Below are 14,745 nucleotides of genomic sequence, written 5' to 3'. Positions count from 1 at the left end.
ATATGCAGCTTTTCAAGAGAAAGAAGAACAACAGACGAGATCTATCTTGACTTGTGAGCCTCTCTGGAGAGACGCGTCTGTCGGGCATGAGATGTGATACCATGAAGACGTCTCTCAGAAGAAGAAGAAAACTACCTCATTCACTTTCTTCCTAGGAACGGACTTGGCTCTCCAAAGCAATAGAAAGTGTTATGAGCTCAAAAAAGCAGCATGCTTTCTTCTTATAGCCCTCTGTTTCGATTCCCACGAGAAAAAGTAATCTCTGCTTCCCAACCACCCTCGTACTAGGCAGGACGGCAGGGCGTAAGTAAAGCCGCTCCGACTACTACTACTACGCCTATAGCCATCCTATCTATCTCATCTATAAGGGAAGAAGAGACACGAAAGTATCTGCTTCTCTGTTCTCTCTTTGCTGTCTCCACGCCGAAAGAAATCCGCTCGATATTCTAGGAGATGAATGGCCGATGTTTTCAACATCCTCCACCGTCTGCTCGTTTTGCTTCCTATAAAGCTATCTACCTACTAGACGGCTTGGCTTATATATATACTGAAAAAAAGAGGAAGATCAGCAGAAAGGATAGAAACAACGTATCTTTTCATACGTCTACGGTTTGAGGTATTCCATTAGAAGCAGAAAAGAGAATGTAAGAAAAGTTTGACAAGAGCTTTAAAAGGACAAGAGACGGAAAGTAGCCAAGATCGAGAAGGAGGAACTTCCCCCCTTCCAACTCTACTCACGGAAAAACCAAGTCGCTTCAAATCAAAAATGTAGACTTAGGTATGTGGAGGTAGACTCACATTCACGTATATATACAGCTGTATATACACTTGAAGGAGCACTCAGCAAAGAGAAGGACAGAGAGCAAATGAGTGTAGATGACTGTTCCAGCTCCAGCGGCTGCAGGAATAAGAAATTATAGCTCAGAATGGTTGACTAAGGAACTGCACGCTGTTATCTCTCTATCAAGCTGTCTATCCTCGGGCCGTGAAAATGAAAAAGGAGAAAGACAAGCAAAAGGAAGAAAGTAGCTTCTTTTGTTCTCGCTGCTCTCCCCGTCTTTTCCTTCTATCATTTCGTTCTTCTTCTCTATCTCGTCGTTTCTCAAAGTCGAAATAAACGAAGAAGAGTGGAGTTAAGTGGTAGGTGTTTACATAACGACAGCTGACAATCCCACGTGAATCTTAGAAAGGCTTCCGCTCTACCAGAGAAAGAGATATAGAGGTAGAGAGAGAGATAGAGATCGAGAGAGCTTGCTCTTCCCCAGTTCATGTTGTAGAGGACTCAGGAGAGAAGGAGGGACAACGTCCTTCGTCATCATGGTTCATACTAGCAGGTAGACACGATGCATGCGTCGATTCAAAATAGCTCGATTCTTCTTCTTCTTCGTCTTTGTCTTCTGCATGTAGATGGTCGAGCTTCCCCCTAACTCCCTCCGGAGGATGATCAGGACATATGCGGATAGGAGGCGACGAAGAAGAAGATTTGTTCTTCTTCTTCTTGATCTTGTTGTCATTGCTATCTGATTCCCAGTACATTTGAATGAGATCTTGTACAGCTGAGGCTTCTTCACTGTCCCATAGACTCCCTTCATCTTCTTCTCTATCTCTTCTTTCTCCCATGAAATCTTCTCCATCTCCTTTTCTCTCTCTCCCTAATGAACGAAGGCTATGCTGAAGAGACCCGTGGATGGGACTGCCCATAAGACTGGGCCCTCTACTTAGGCTACTTTCACTGACGAGACTGGTACTTAATGCTAGATTCGAATCTCTTAGAGCCGCCTCTTCAACCGATTCTCTATGATGTGTCCTCCCCCCTCCTTCTACTCTTCCTAGAGGATTCTCCTCTTCGTTTACAAGAGAAGGAGACGTCAGATCTTCACTTCGTGTTGCACTCAGAATCAGCTCCTCTCTTTGGTCTCCTATGTCTCTACCCCCTGAGCTTCTCCGCCTTCTTTCCTTTAATGAAACGCTAGGAAGTTCGTCACGAGGGAGAAGACTCCCTCCTTTTTCTTCCAAGGAAGAATGGCGAAGATCTCTATTCTTTGCTGCCTCACTCCGTGGAGATAGACGACCCTCTCTATGACGATGGTGAAAAGATCGGAGAGGCTCAAACGATAGAGAGGAGAGAGAATCACTGCATGCGCTGCTACAATTGCTATACTCACTGCCCTGATAACAACAAGAATAGCTCTCCAATGAATAAGGACTCTCCTCAAACAACATTTCACAGCGAGAAGGAAAAGCGCGGCTGATCTGACGACCGAGAAATCTCTCTTGTTCTTCTTCTCCCCCTTGACGAGGGATATCTGGAAAAAGTAAAAGATCCTGTTCTCGGCGAGGATGGCTTGCGAGGTACTCGTGAGAATCTACAAGACTCTCATGTTTCTTTCTTCTTCGTTTCAAATCATAAGAAGGGTCCCAAGCAACTCCCCCCCCACCTCCTACACGATATGGACAGGGTGTATGTACACCTGAACTTCCAAGGAGGGGTGTGCCCTCCGATCGATCAAAGGGGGAGGCAAGAGGTTCATCTGAATAAGCGGCTAAAGCAGCTTGAAAATAGGATGAACATCCACTATTTCGTAGACTTGAATTCAGGTTCTCATCTGTGGAGAAGAAAGCCAAATTCCTTTCCTCTTCTTCTTCATGATCACCCCTTTTTTCTCCTCCTCCTCCTCCTTTTCCTCCTCGTCCCCCGTGACCTAGAAGATTTCTCTTCATGAGAAGACCACTCTTTCTCTGTCTTGTGCATTCATCCCGATCAGCCACCCCCCTCCATCGAGAGCTCTTCTTGCCCCCGTCCCTTTCCTCTGATTGCTCTCCTCCTTCTCGACGCTGCGGGTGAGAACTGTGAAAGCAAGTGTCTCCTTCTCTTTCTTCTCCTTTCCGCCCTCTCCAAGCAAACTGACGAAAGGGAGCATCGTTCATCAGACGTGAGGAAGCCGAGAAAGAGAAAGAAGAAAGACGAGGTGATCGAGGCATACATACTACAGGAGGAGGATTCTTGATATGCTCATGTGAACTTGGACGGAGTGTACATACCCACTGAGCTTCGGAGGTCGGGCGAAAACTTTGAAAGCCGTCGATAACACGCGGTGGACAGGGCACTTTCGGTGCGGGAGATCTATGAAGATTTCTCCTACGTAATAGTAATGTCTGTTTCTGCGAGAGAGACGGTTTCGTTGTTCTCCCTTGTCCTCGACCTCTTACCCCTCCTATCCTACATCGAGAAAGACTTCTCTCATTCTTGCCTTGACAAGAGGGGAGTGATGTCTTTAACTTGCTGGTGTCCTTGGAAAGAGAAGAGTCTCGTCCTCTTTCTAAGAGTTTATCCCCATTCAGATCTTTCTTTCCTTTCTTATATACTTGATCTTTCTCATTCAAAACCGAGGTACGAGGAGAAGAAGAAGGCATACCAAAAGAAGGAAGAGATAGAACGTCATGATTCTTTTCGTCTGCAGCTTGGGGAGGACGTCCTCTTAAGAGTGAGGACGAAGAAACCGAAGAGGAGGAACGAGAAACTGCTGAAGTGGTCGGAGAGAAGAAATTCTCCCTATTCTCTTTTCCTGCCTTGAGAGCCCTTTGATCACCTAGAGAATACAAAGACGATGAAGAAGAGCAAGAAGAAGAATGAGCTTCACCGAACTTGGGAGTTGCGACTGAAATGCATGAAGCTCTCTCTTCTTCTTCTTCTCTTTGTGCTGTCTCTTCTGTCTCTCTACACCGATGGGTTCTATGAAGAGAATGGACTTCTCTCATTTCTCCTTTACTTTCTCCATTTTTCTGAGCTAGAATGCCTGTCTTTGGAAAGTATGTACACTGTGGAAGAGGGAGAGGTCCGTCACCCCACCAAGAGGGGTATGTCACAGAGGAAGCAGAAGAAGGAAGAAGATGATGATGACCAGGAGAAAAAGGACTTCGGCATGAGCTGTATAGACACACAAGAAGACAGGAGAAGAAAGACGGGAAGGAAGAAAAACATCGAGAGAAGATGATACTAATGAAAGCCTCTCTTACCAACACCATCCCGATTCTTCATTCGTATCATGTTTGAACGACTTCTTCAATAGGAGCTGTGACGAGAGGTTGCATGTGAATTCTATGAGGCAGAGTGAAGAAGGAAAAACAAGAGTCCCTGCTGCATGCACATCAGTAATACTAAACCCCTCAGCTCTAAACAGAAGAAGAAGAAGACGTGTGGAATGGAATTTGACAGACGAGAAGAAAGTGTGGTGAGTGTGTACGATTGATACGAGAAGACACGCAACTGCCACCGTACATATTTCTTCATCTAGAAGAACGATCACGTATTTGTCTCTCTATCCATCTGTACGTATGTACATTTGTATTTGTCTATGCAAAAAGCCCTCTGTCTATCCCCACCTCTCTACCTATCTCTCTAGACCAGAAGAGCAGAGAAGAAAAGTAATGGCTTTTCTACAGACCTCGACTGCGTGCACGCGTACACACATTTTATTCTCTCTCCTCCCTCGCTCCCTGACTGTCTCCCTCCCTCTCTCTCTCTATGTCTCCCTTTCTGCCTACCCTTTTTCTCCCTTCACCCTCTTCCTAAGTATCTCTCTCCATACCTATCAAGATACTGAGGATCACCTAGGCGTTTCGTAGGGAGAAACGTTGAAGGATCTCCAGACCTCCAGTGACTACTGGGCTTCTTCGCCGCAGATTTAAGCAGGAAATCAAAGCAGCTGTCAGGTGTAAGGCCAGAGGGCCTAAAGGAGACGTGTCCCCTCTGCCTCTGCTGATGGCGCAGACGCCCTCTTGTAAGGACAGGCGAAGACGAAGTCGCACATCTCCGTTCTGAAGCAGAAGAAGAGTCGTAAGATACAGATCTAGCATTTCTCCTATCAGCATTGTTTGGTGTCGGGTAAGAGGCCGCAGAAGAAGAATGAGAGAAAGAAGGAGAGGAGGAAAAAGAAGAAACGTTTTCTCTGGGTTGCTGACTTGGAGTCGATGAAGGAGAAGAAGCAGCCCACTGAAGAGGTGCCAGACGTTGAGCCGGGGTCATGGTTGAGTAGCCATTCTCTGCAAGCAAGTCGCACGGGAGGAAGAGAGAGAGAGATAGAGAGGTTAAGGAAAGAAGGAAAGAAAGAAAGAACTCTTTTCGTGTAGTATTTTCCTATTGCTTCGAGATAGTCGATTCTAAGGATTCTTTTCTCTTGGAAGCCTAGAGAAGAGCATGAAGAGACGGCCGAGGTGAATCGTTCAGTTGCGGGGTTACTCCTGTTGGTGGCCACCCAATGAGGAAAGAAGATGAAAGAGATATGCTGTGTGTGTGGTTGTTCCTTCGTCTCGACTAAAGGTATGTAGATGTACGTATGTGTATGTATGTATGTACGGGTAGGTACGTAGGTATGTAAGTCTGAAAAAGATAGGCAAGAAGAGAGGCGATATTGGTCACCACTATTAGCTATTACTTACGATTTACTATATCGACGAGATCGTTCACGGAGAGCTTATGAAGAGGTAGGTTAGAATTCCGTAACGCAAGGACTCCGAGAACGAAGGTCCTGAAAGAAAGAAAAGAAAGGAGAGAAACAAATGAAGTGTAGAGGCAAAAGTGGGAAGTTCCTCACCTGTAGCGTCCGTACACCCGGCAAAAACATCATGTATACATATACACATGTACAAGTCTACCCTTTTACAAAAATCCTTTCTTCTTTCATTCTTTCTCGGGACGTGTCTCCCCCGAGCAGATGAGGGATTCAGAGAAAAATAAAAGTCAAGGAAAGAGGAGACTGTCCCTCCCTGTCGCACGTGAATGGATTATCCTTTCGTAAGTACGTGTTCTGATATCACGTGGGTGTACAAACAATTCCTACAGAGGAGAGATCGAATCTACACCGTCTTCTCAGCGGTCGGCTTGAGGCCTGTAGCTGATCGAATACAACTGGCTGCACTGTCTTGTTCGTATTTAAGATAAACCTTCCTTCTCTAGACGTCGACGCTAGCTAGGCGTAAGAGGAATCTCTGCATCAGATTGAGATGCTATACCCCAAGTCCTTATTAACCAAGGGAATGTTTGAAACTCAGAAAGACAGGATGGCAGAGTATCTCTCTATCTCCTTATCTACATGTAAGAGAAGATGGGAAGAGTATATATCTATAAATCTATTTACAAAAAGCTAACATGTACGAGAAGACGGAGGAGTTTCTATCTATCTATCCAGTGAGGGGACGAGTATCTATCTAGTTGTAATGCTTGTGTTTAGTATCGTATGGTGTGTGCTAGGGAAAGCAAGGTGGCTAGGAGAGATCAACATACGACCCGAGAAGAGAACGAAGTACACGTCCCCACGGACATAGCAAGCAAAGAAAAGGAGCGAGATGAAACAAGCTTGTTCGACTCACTAAAAAAGACTACGCCAGACCTATTTAGAGGTATACACGTGTCCACGTATTGTGTATCCCATCTAGAGCATACATCTACATACATACAAACCTATGTATGTATACATATACATACACGGATATACCCACGTGTACGTTCTCATACATCCTCTTTTTCACACCAGTAGATAGATGTAAATAAGCTGCTATGTATCAGTTATATCACGTGGGAGAATGTATACATGCGTATACATGCTATTCCGTACAATATCCAGGTCACTTATGTATATGAAGAGAAATATAACCTTTGCTTGTTTGCCTACATGCCGTAAATTGGAGAGAGACAAGCCATTCGACCAGATAACGTATATATGGGTGACAAGTAAAGCGGTGTTCTTCTTCACTCCAGCAGAAGAAAGGGACAATCTTCCTTACCACTTGACAACAGCTGGCCAGGAGCTCTCACTAAAACCCTCGAGATACCTGCGCATGCAAGTCAAAAAAACGGGAACGTCTGTTTCTGTCGGTTCCACTGAGAGGGTGTACGTACACCACACGAGGAATACCATTCCTCTATCATACTGGGAGTGTGTATCAACTCCTACCCCATCCCGTATCCCGGGCCATTCCCCTGTGCGTCGCTGACACCTCCCATCCTTCTTCCTGTCTGACCTCATTCCTTCGAGGAACCGTTTATCTTCCCTCCTGCTTATCAGTTGTTCTCCCTTCTGTAATCAAAAGAAGAGAGATCTGCCGGACGAACAAGAAGGTCTCGGGCCTTTTTTTCTCTGCTACCTTTGTATAGCTGTTCTCTTCTTCCTCCTCTCCTTGAGAGAGATGATGTTAAGGTAGAAACTACCTGTCTCGTCAGGGAGGCTACACGTAGCTAGCATGTCTTTCCCGTCTTGTCGAAGTTATGCATACGCATGCATAACCAAGATGAGTGAGCGGGGCATGGATGAGTAGGCGTCGCGCTTGGCGAATAGCAGTGTTTGCTCGTACGTATGCTTGTCCGTCCATCTCCATAGACACCTCCTTACCACACGCTTCAACCCTAAGACAACGACGGCTACACTCGGAAGAAGAAGAAAAGCGACTTCCTTTCAAGAAGAAGAGCGGTAAGTCCTTTCACGAGAAAGAAGAGTGAGAAGAGAAGAAAATCGAGTCGAAACAAACACTTACTGCCGAATAAGTTTATGTGCCAGCCATTCTGAGACGATGACACTTGAAGACCCGGGAGTCGGATGACGGCATGACGAAGAGTGAGAAGACCCTCCTAGCAAATCCCTCCCCTGAGAGAAAGAATCGACGGCAGTCATGTTGAGTCTTAAAGAGAACGTCCCTTGTTCCTCTTCTGTGTTTCGCTCCTGCTGCAAGGAAAACGAGAAGGCGGCAGCCTCGGGAGCTAGCTTTCTTCAACGGATAGACGAGATTGGTCTATCAAAGGACGAAGTTTTTTCTTCTCTGTGTGCGAGTGCACGTACACCGGAGCGCGTCATTCATACAAACACATGGCTCCGACTTTCCCTCAAGGCTCCTTATCGGAAGACCACGAGGACGGTGGAGGCATTTTTTTCCAGAAGAGAGGATGAAGGCGGTTCTGACCAAAAGAAGAGAAGGTACGCGCTCAGATAGATTCCCATGGCTGTATTGAACCGATAGGACTCCGGAGAAGAAAGTGAAGACAAAGAGATCGTCCGACGAAGTGGGACAGCTGCAAGAAGAAAGTAGGGAGAGAGAATGAACTGACGGGAGGGAACGGGAGGAGAAAAGGCGTGAAAAAGAGAAGCAAGGCCAGCTGTGCTAGTAAAGCAGAGCAACCACCAGCATTCAAACGAGAGAAGACAGAAGAGGAGAAGAGAAGAAAAGAAGTAAGCATACGGTCTGGCAGAGAGGCTATTTCGCCAGTGGAAGAGACACCCGGGCTAGTGCCGGGAGTCCACGCTCACGAAGAGAATATGAGGAAGAGCATGCCTAAGGATCTCTTCGGTGCCAGAGCTCTAGAGTGAAAAGGCGCAAGAACGAGAGGAGAACAAGTGCGAGAAAGAAAAGAAAAGAGCTGAATGAAAAAGGGGAGTGAGCTGCTACGTCTCGCCGACTCTGCCCTCAACGAACAGAGTAACCATCGGCTTGGATTCTCCGGGTCTACCTCCCTACATGGACTCCTGAAAAATGTGTAGAAAAACCTGTTCTCTACTACGGGCAAGCCGTGGAACAAGGGAGAGACGAGAAGGACTTTTCTCAAAGAAAGAAGGCCGCGTGACGCCTTCTGACTATGGTTTTCCTGATAGTTTTGTTCCCGCACGTATGGACCCTGGTCTCCACACAGGGAGGGGATGTGAAGGCGCACAAGGCCTTGGATTTTGGAGGCAAAAAAAGCAGGAGTCGCGCAGATCGAAGGTGGAGATCACTCGGTGACAGTGACGGCTTCAGCGAATTCTCAAGACAGACACGCGAAAAATCGCGGAACTCGTCTTCTCTGCCCGATCTGGCGGGACAGACACACCGGGTGTTCCAGTTGAATCGTCCTCCGTATCCTTCCGGTGGAGTGGAAAACTCATGCAGCTAAGAATCACTTACGGAGAGCTCTGAAAAAATCAGCTCAGCTCATGTAAGCGCTCGGAGAGCATCTAGAATCCAGCTGGCCACGTCGATAGGGCAGCGGTTTCACTCAGAAGCAGAATATCCCGCATGCGAATACCGCCTTTCATTCGTAGTAGTACGGTGCCCGTCTTCGTGACACGTACACACGTCGGTCTTACCATTTTGATCCTCTCCTCTAGGCCCGTTTCGTGAGCTTTAAATGCCGATGGGCTCTGTCATTGTTTGTCCATAATCCATCTAGATTACCGGACGGAACCTTTATGGCCCGTGACTGCGTAGCCAACTGGACCCGGATAAGAATGTGCAGAACTACTGGCATAGGGCCAGAGGAAGATAGATCGCTATGGGTGAATTGCGGTGCCAGCATTCCGTTCCGTTTGCGTGCTTGTTATGATCGCACCACTGGCGTGCGTAGCGAACCTTACACTACCATTCTCCGACAACAGAACGCGAAATCGACAAATGCGTAGCCGACCCAGGGGCACGGTAGTCAGGAGACGCGCAAAACCAGCTCGGAACGCCAGCCCTCGTGACGAATGCCAGTTTTCCCTCCCACAGGTTTCTCTGCCATGTTCGTACGTATTCCGTTATCAGTGCTCGCGTGCGCCTGGCGACCACAAAAAACCATTCTGAAAAAGACATCGCTGCTTCCCCCGCGAAACACGTCTCCATGGCACGGCAACACAAATACACATTTACTCCCTCTCCGTACCGCGTCTTTTCCTCTGCTCAGCTAGGCCCAACACCCGGCACCTGCGAAGCAGTACCGCCAATGGCACTATCAATAGATTACATACACAGGTCTCCGCCTTAAGCCGCGCATGCTAATGAATTAGTACTGGATTGAAACAATGACGGGGGAACAGACCTTCAAAAATAATGTGGTCAGGTACATTATTACGTTGTATTTCACACTTTCCTCTCGTCTCGAGCAAGCTTCTCAAAACGGCTTCCAGATAGGAACTCAGTGGGCTGGACTCATTGCCAGATGCCGGGCTTACGGCCAACCCTAAAACAATCGCAAAACGTATATACGCAGTACACTTGTCGTTTCGCAGACAGCGATGCTCGAAGCTAGCGTTGTACATTTCCTGTCTCTTCCGTTTGCTTGATTGAGAAGAGCACATTACTAGTCATCCCTCCTAGACGAGTTGTTCTCGTCCGTCTCGAGCTGATGGGCACGGGCGATGGCTCTGTCCGCATCCCTAAGAGCGTCCTCTGCCTCACCTCTTTTCCTGTCGCTATATCTGCCCAGTTTTTTCTGAACCTTTTTCATTTTCTTTTCCACTTCCCTAACTTGTTTCCGAATGCTTGACCACTTTTCTCTAATCTTTTTGTTCTTCTTTTTAATCTTCTTTCGAAGGGACCGTTCCTCCCTATCCGAACCGCCAGAGTCGAGCTGCCGTTCAAGGACTCTTTTCTCATTGATATAACCCTGCTGCTTGTCTAGCTTCTTGTCCAACTTCTTCGTCTCTTTGATCAGTGCCTTCCTCTTCCCCCCGACCATTACAGAGGATACGGGGACGGGATTCTCGGTAAAAATAAAAAGGGACGCCGCAACCAGCAGCACCCACAAAAGGGGTCGCCGCCGTGTTCCCATCTTTCCCCGAGAAGGAGAATGAACACGAATAAATCTTTGCATGGCAGTCGACAGGTTCCTAGCCTACCAGATACCTACAGGGGGCGTAGGCGGGCACTGCTATCTAAGTGACCAACAAGCCCTCAAGTAGGTTAAGTCCTCAGGTCCTGTCGAGACGGTAGGGGCCGACGGATGGGCAAACCACAGGACAGCCAGAGTTTACATCGGACAACAAAAGCTAAAATAAGTTAGCACCAGAGGCGGAAGGGAAGCTAAGCCTTCGCATTAGTGCAGGTCAACGTCGCACTGACTCGGTCACAGGCTGGCACGACGCCGTGAGCAAGGGCTTTCGCGTCACGGTGCGGACGCAACCCGGTACACCAAAGACAAAGCACGCAGCCGCTGAGAAAGGGAGAAAGCCGAACCCTTCGCGAGACGCTGAACTGGCAGCACAGGGCCCTCATGAAATAGAACGTCCGCTGTCACTGCCAGCGAGAAGTAACCCGCGGAGATGGAATTCTCTCCAGGCTCGTTAGAAAGAATCCCCAGACCGGACGTTCCAACCTTGACAGTATCACGACAAAGACGCTGTACTCGTCGCCGCCGTGGTTTTGCCTTCTGACGGGAAAACCCGGAGACGTCTCAAACATGTCTAAATTTGGAGATATATCAATGTCTGCATCAATTCTTTACATTTGGCCTCTGTCTGTCAGAGCTGTCTTCGCTGCTCGCGAGCTAGCTTCCCGCCTGGTACCAACAACCTCGTAATCCCGCTGCGGCAAGTTCGAACGGTTAGCTAACCAGCTGTCTTGCAAGCAGCCAACCACCACCACGTTCGAGTGTCTAGTAAAAGACGCTAGAAGGGAGCAAGCGAAATACTTTGGAGCAATGCTCTCAAAAGCAAGATTCATCAGAAATAGACCTGTCACAGGCACTACATCATTGAGAAAAACTTCAGGCGGACACAGCTTTCTTCATAGAAGCTCCCCATACCGCGAGATCAACTGGTCATCGCAGTGACGCTGCGAAATGAGATGAGGTACGTATCACAGATTCGTCACGCGTCGAAGTTTTGGACTGGAGACTCACAACACGCAGAATTATTGATCAGCACCGTTGCACTGAAAGGATGGATGGATGGTAGTCACGGTCACTGCGCACCTTTACTGCCGGTGCGCGACACCGAGGCAAGACAGAAACAGGACGGTGAGCGGATTCACTTTTGTATTCGATGGGCGAGAACCAGGTCCTAATCGTCGAAACGAGACCCGGCAGCAGATATGAATTTTTTCGCTCGCACAATGGCCGCATCTGCAGTCTGCATAGCTGTTTCCGCCTTCCTTCGCTTCCTGGCGTTGTAGTTGCTCATCTTGCTCTGCACCTTCATCAAGGCCGTCTCCACCTTATCAATTTTCTTCTGAAGTTTTTCCTTCTGCTTGTTAAGTTTTCTTTCTTTCTTCTCGGCCTTTCGTTGGTACTTCCTTTCTTTCGACTCGGAGCTAGCGTTCGAAAGCTTCCTCTGAATCTTGTTGTACTCGACAAGACTTTCCTTCGCTTTTATCAACTGCTTGTCCAACTTTTCGGTCGCCTTCTTTAGTTTCTTCGTCCCGAGAGTCAAGGCCGACGAAGGGGTAGGCCCGTCAAAAAGGATAGCCAAGGCAGTCACAACCAGTGCTGCCCACAGGTGGGTCATTCGCTTCCCCCGTTGCCGCAGGGTGGATTGGTGGCCGGCTTTGGAAGGGATGAGCCGCCCCACGGCGCTGTGTTTGACCGGCGCCCTCATACTCACTCGGCGGAGACAAAGGGTCCGCAAGCTAACATGCCGCAGTCGCCGAGAAAGTCTGACAGACTCGCACGGCGGGAAGCGATCTCTTCGAGGTATCAGCGAAGAGTGGTGAAGTTCAGGCTCTGACACTCCGGGGATCCTAGCACGTTGAAACGGAACAGGGGTCCAGCCTTACCCACATCAGCGAAAAATCTGGTGTCTCATGTGAACCGCCGTGGTCGGGCGACAAGTCACATGAGTTCAACGAAACAGAGCCCTGATCTGCCGGTGAATAGCAGCCAGAGATTACCAGGAGGCGACGCTTTGTGTCGTGGGAACCAATGGAATTGAAGCAGTAGCCGGCTCTTTAAAGCCAGCGGTCGCTCGTCAATGGACCAGGTGCGCACAAGAACCCGACGCGCGTGCAGTGTCGCTCGTGCTCGCAGGATGTGACGAATCAGCTCGAAAAAGCGTCGAGCCACGCAGGCTGGTGACTGGTGACTGTCGGCTGCCACTTTCACCGCGTATAGATCCGCCAACTGGACGCCAGTCGAGCCACGGCAGGAAAAAAGGGTAGCTTCGGCCGCTGGCAACAGGTACCAGCAAACTGCCCGGACGCCCGGTCCTCAGTGACTGGTTTTAGTGGACACGGAAGTGGACCTGTCTGCTCAATCCTGTCTTCTGACTGCGGTGAGAGCCACTACCGTAGCACAATCAGACTCTTCCTCTCTCCTGGTGACTTGGAAGGAGATTCCCCATCTATCCGTCCAAAGAGGAGGCGTTATCTGAGCATCCTTTGTTACTACGACACGTCGGCTCCGGTTCCTGAGGTGGATATACCGTGCCTCTATATATTCTTCATGTTCCTGCCTTCTCCACAACTGGGGTGGCAACGTACCTCGCAAGATTATACACCGACTCTGCACTAAGGACCCTAGTCCTCACGCTCTGATTGAGACACCGATCACCTTTACGCCATGCTCCACTCCGCTGACGCAGCTGAGAGTCTTTTCCAAGGAAAGCGAAACCACGGAGCACGATGTCGTGTTTATTCTGTACGGGACAGTGGACGTACTAGAGCCCGTCATTCTTTCGATGTATTCATCCTCTCAGCAGATTACGACTCGAAGAACGATGACTATGAATTCACTCTCCTCAGTTGCTGCCGGGCATAGTCTGGGACTCCGTCCTAGGAGACGCCTCGGCGAACTACTGTTTAGATCCTAGATACAAATCAATGGTTATCTCGGATCATGGTCCTGAGCCAATGACGAGTCGGACACACGTGTCCAGGGCGGGCTCGTGGTCTCTTCAGTAGGCGGACACAGCTGTGAGACGTGACTGTCGTGTAGCATTTCCTCAGCTGGCTCTCTGGGTCCGGTCACCGGTCCACCTACTGGCAGCCAGTTCACTTACCTGAGGAAGTCCCTGTACATATGCAACGCACGCCATCAAGGCTCATTGAGGAAAATGGCGTCCAGCCTCACTCAAAGAAACTCCTGGGAGGCCCGAAAAGCGGCCGATGTTCGCGGAACAGGGGTAGCAGACACGGTCGACCCAACTCCAGTCACACCCTGGTGATCGGTGGTTTGTCACCGCGGGTACTGCCCACTGCCACGCATCGGAGGAGAACCTCGCTGGTAGTCAGGACTCTTGCGGCGTTCTGCGCGGACAGGAGGCTTGCAGTGAGAAGACGGACGCGCAAACCACTTAGTTGGCTCCATGTAGGATTTGTCCTTCAATTTTACAGTGACAGGTGTAGAGACCTCGAGTCATGGTCACGTCGCACACGCATGCTTTCTGTCCTCACAGAAATGACTACTGTACTCCGCATCACCATTCACTTCACCTCCCTCCTCTGCGTACAGAGGTTGTGATCGTAGTTGCCGTCCTCTGATCCCACTGCGGTGCTGCCGACGACAGCAGGTTGCTTTTCAAGCCGGCAATGATCTCAGTTACCCTTCTGAAAATCTGTTTTAACTGTGAGGCTCTTCCCATGCCGTATCTCCTCATCCCAGTCCGCGCAGCCGCAATGCTGTTATCCACTTGCCCAACGTACTCCTTAGTGACTCCTTCCTCAACCCTAAATGCGTATATAGAACCGTCACTCGTCCCGATTCGACAAGCTCATTGTGTGAGGACACCACGGGGGCTCCGATGGAGACAATGAGGTTCATGCTGCTATACCGCAGAGGGAAACACCCACCTAGTTAGACTTTTCTCGCCCCTTCAAGATCACCCGTGAGTGACGGCGCTGCAAGCGTCGTAGTCCTCGGCGCCCGGCTGGATTCCGTCGGAACGGGGTTCAAGCCTCGCGCTTTACCTGGGTGAGCTCGGGTATCAAAGGTGACAGTCAGCTCGAGTGTTAACACGCAGGCACCGATGGCCACGTGCGGCTTTTCTAAAGCTGAGTGTAACGTACTGGCGAATGAACAGTCTTACATCCACA

The 14,745-nt window shown here is 49.0% G+C and overlaps 2 protein-coding genes across 2 annotated transcripts; both read right to left on the bottom strand.

The window, feature by feature from the left end:
• Window positions 1-557: 557 nt before the first annotated feature.
• On the bottom strand, window positions 558-9,029 carry CSUI_003423 (uncharacterized protein). The gene is made up of 5 exons (XM_068063621.1): window positions 7,531-9,029; window positions 6,784-6,831; window positions 5,440-5,528; window positions 4,590-5,043; window positions 558-3,928 (listed from the first exon to the last, which is right to left on the bottom strand). The coding sequence occupies exons 1-5, from the start codon at window positions 7,665-7,667 to the stop codon at window positions 1,267-1,269; spliced, it is 3,390 nt and encodes a 1,129-aa protein (XP_067924406.1). The 5' UTR covers window positions 7,668-9,029; the 3' UTR covers window positions 558-1,266.
• A 497-nt stretch (window positions 9,030-9,526) lies between these two features.
• Window positions 9,527-11,238, bottom strand: CSUI_003422 (uncharacterized protein). The gene has a single exon (XM_068063620.1). It carries the CDS (start codon window positions 10,592-10,594, stop codon window positions 10,082-10,084), a length of 513 nt encoding a protein of 170 aa, XP_067924405.1. The 5' UTR covers window positions 10,595-11,238; the 3' UTR covers window positions 9,527-10,081.
• Between the last annotated feature and the right edge of the window lie 3,507 nt (window positions 11,239-14,745).

The sequence above is a fragment of the Cystoisospora suis genome (assembly GCF_002600585.1).
Source record: "Cystoisospora suis strain Wien I chromosome Unknown contig_1526, whole genome shotgun sequence".
In the NCBI taxonomy this organism is placed as follows: Eukaryota; Apicomplexa; class Conoidasida; order Eucoccidiorida; family Sarcocystidae; genus Cystoisospora; species Cystoisospora suis.
This window is presented reverse-complemented; position numbering and strand designations above follow the sequence as displayed.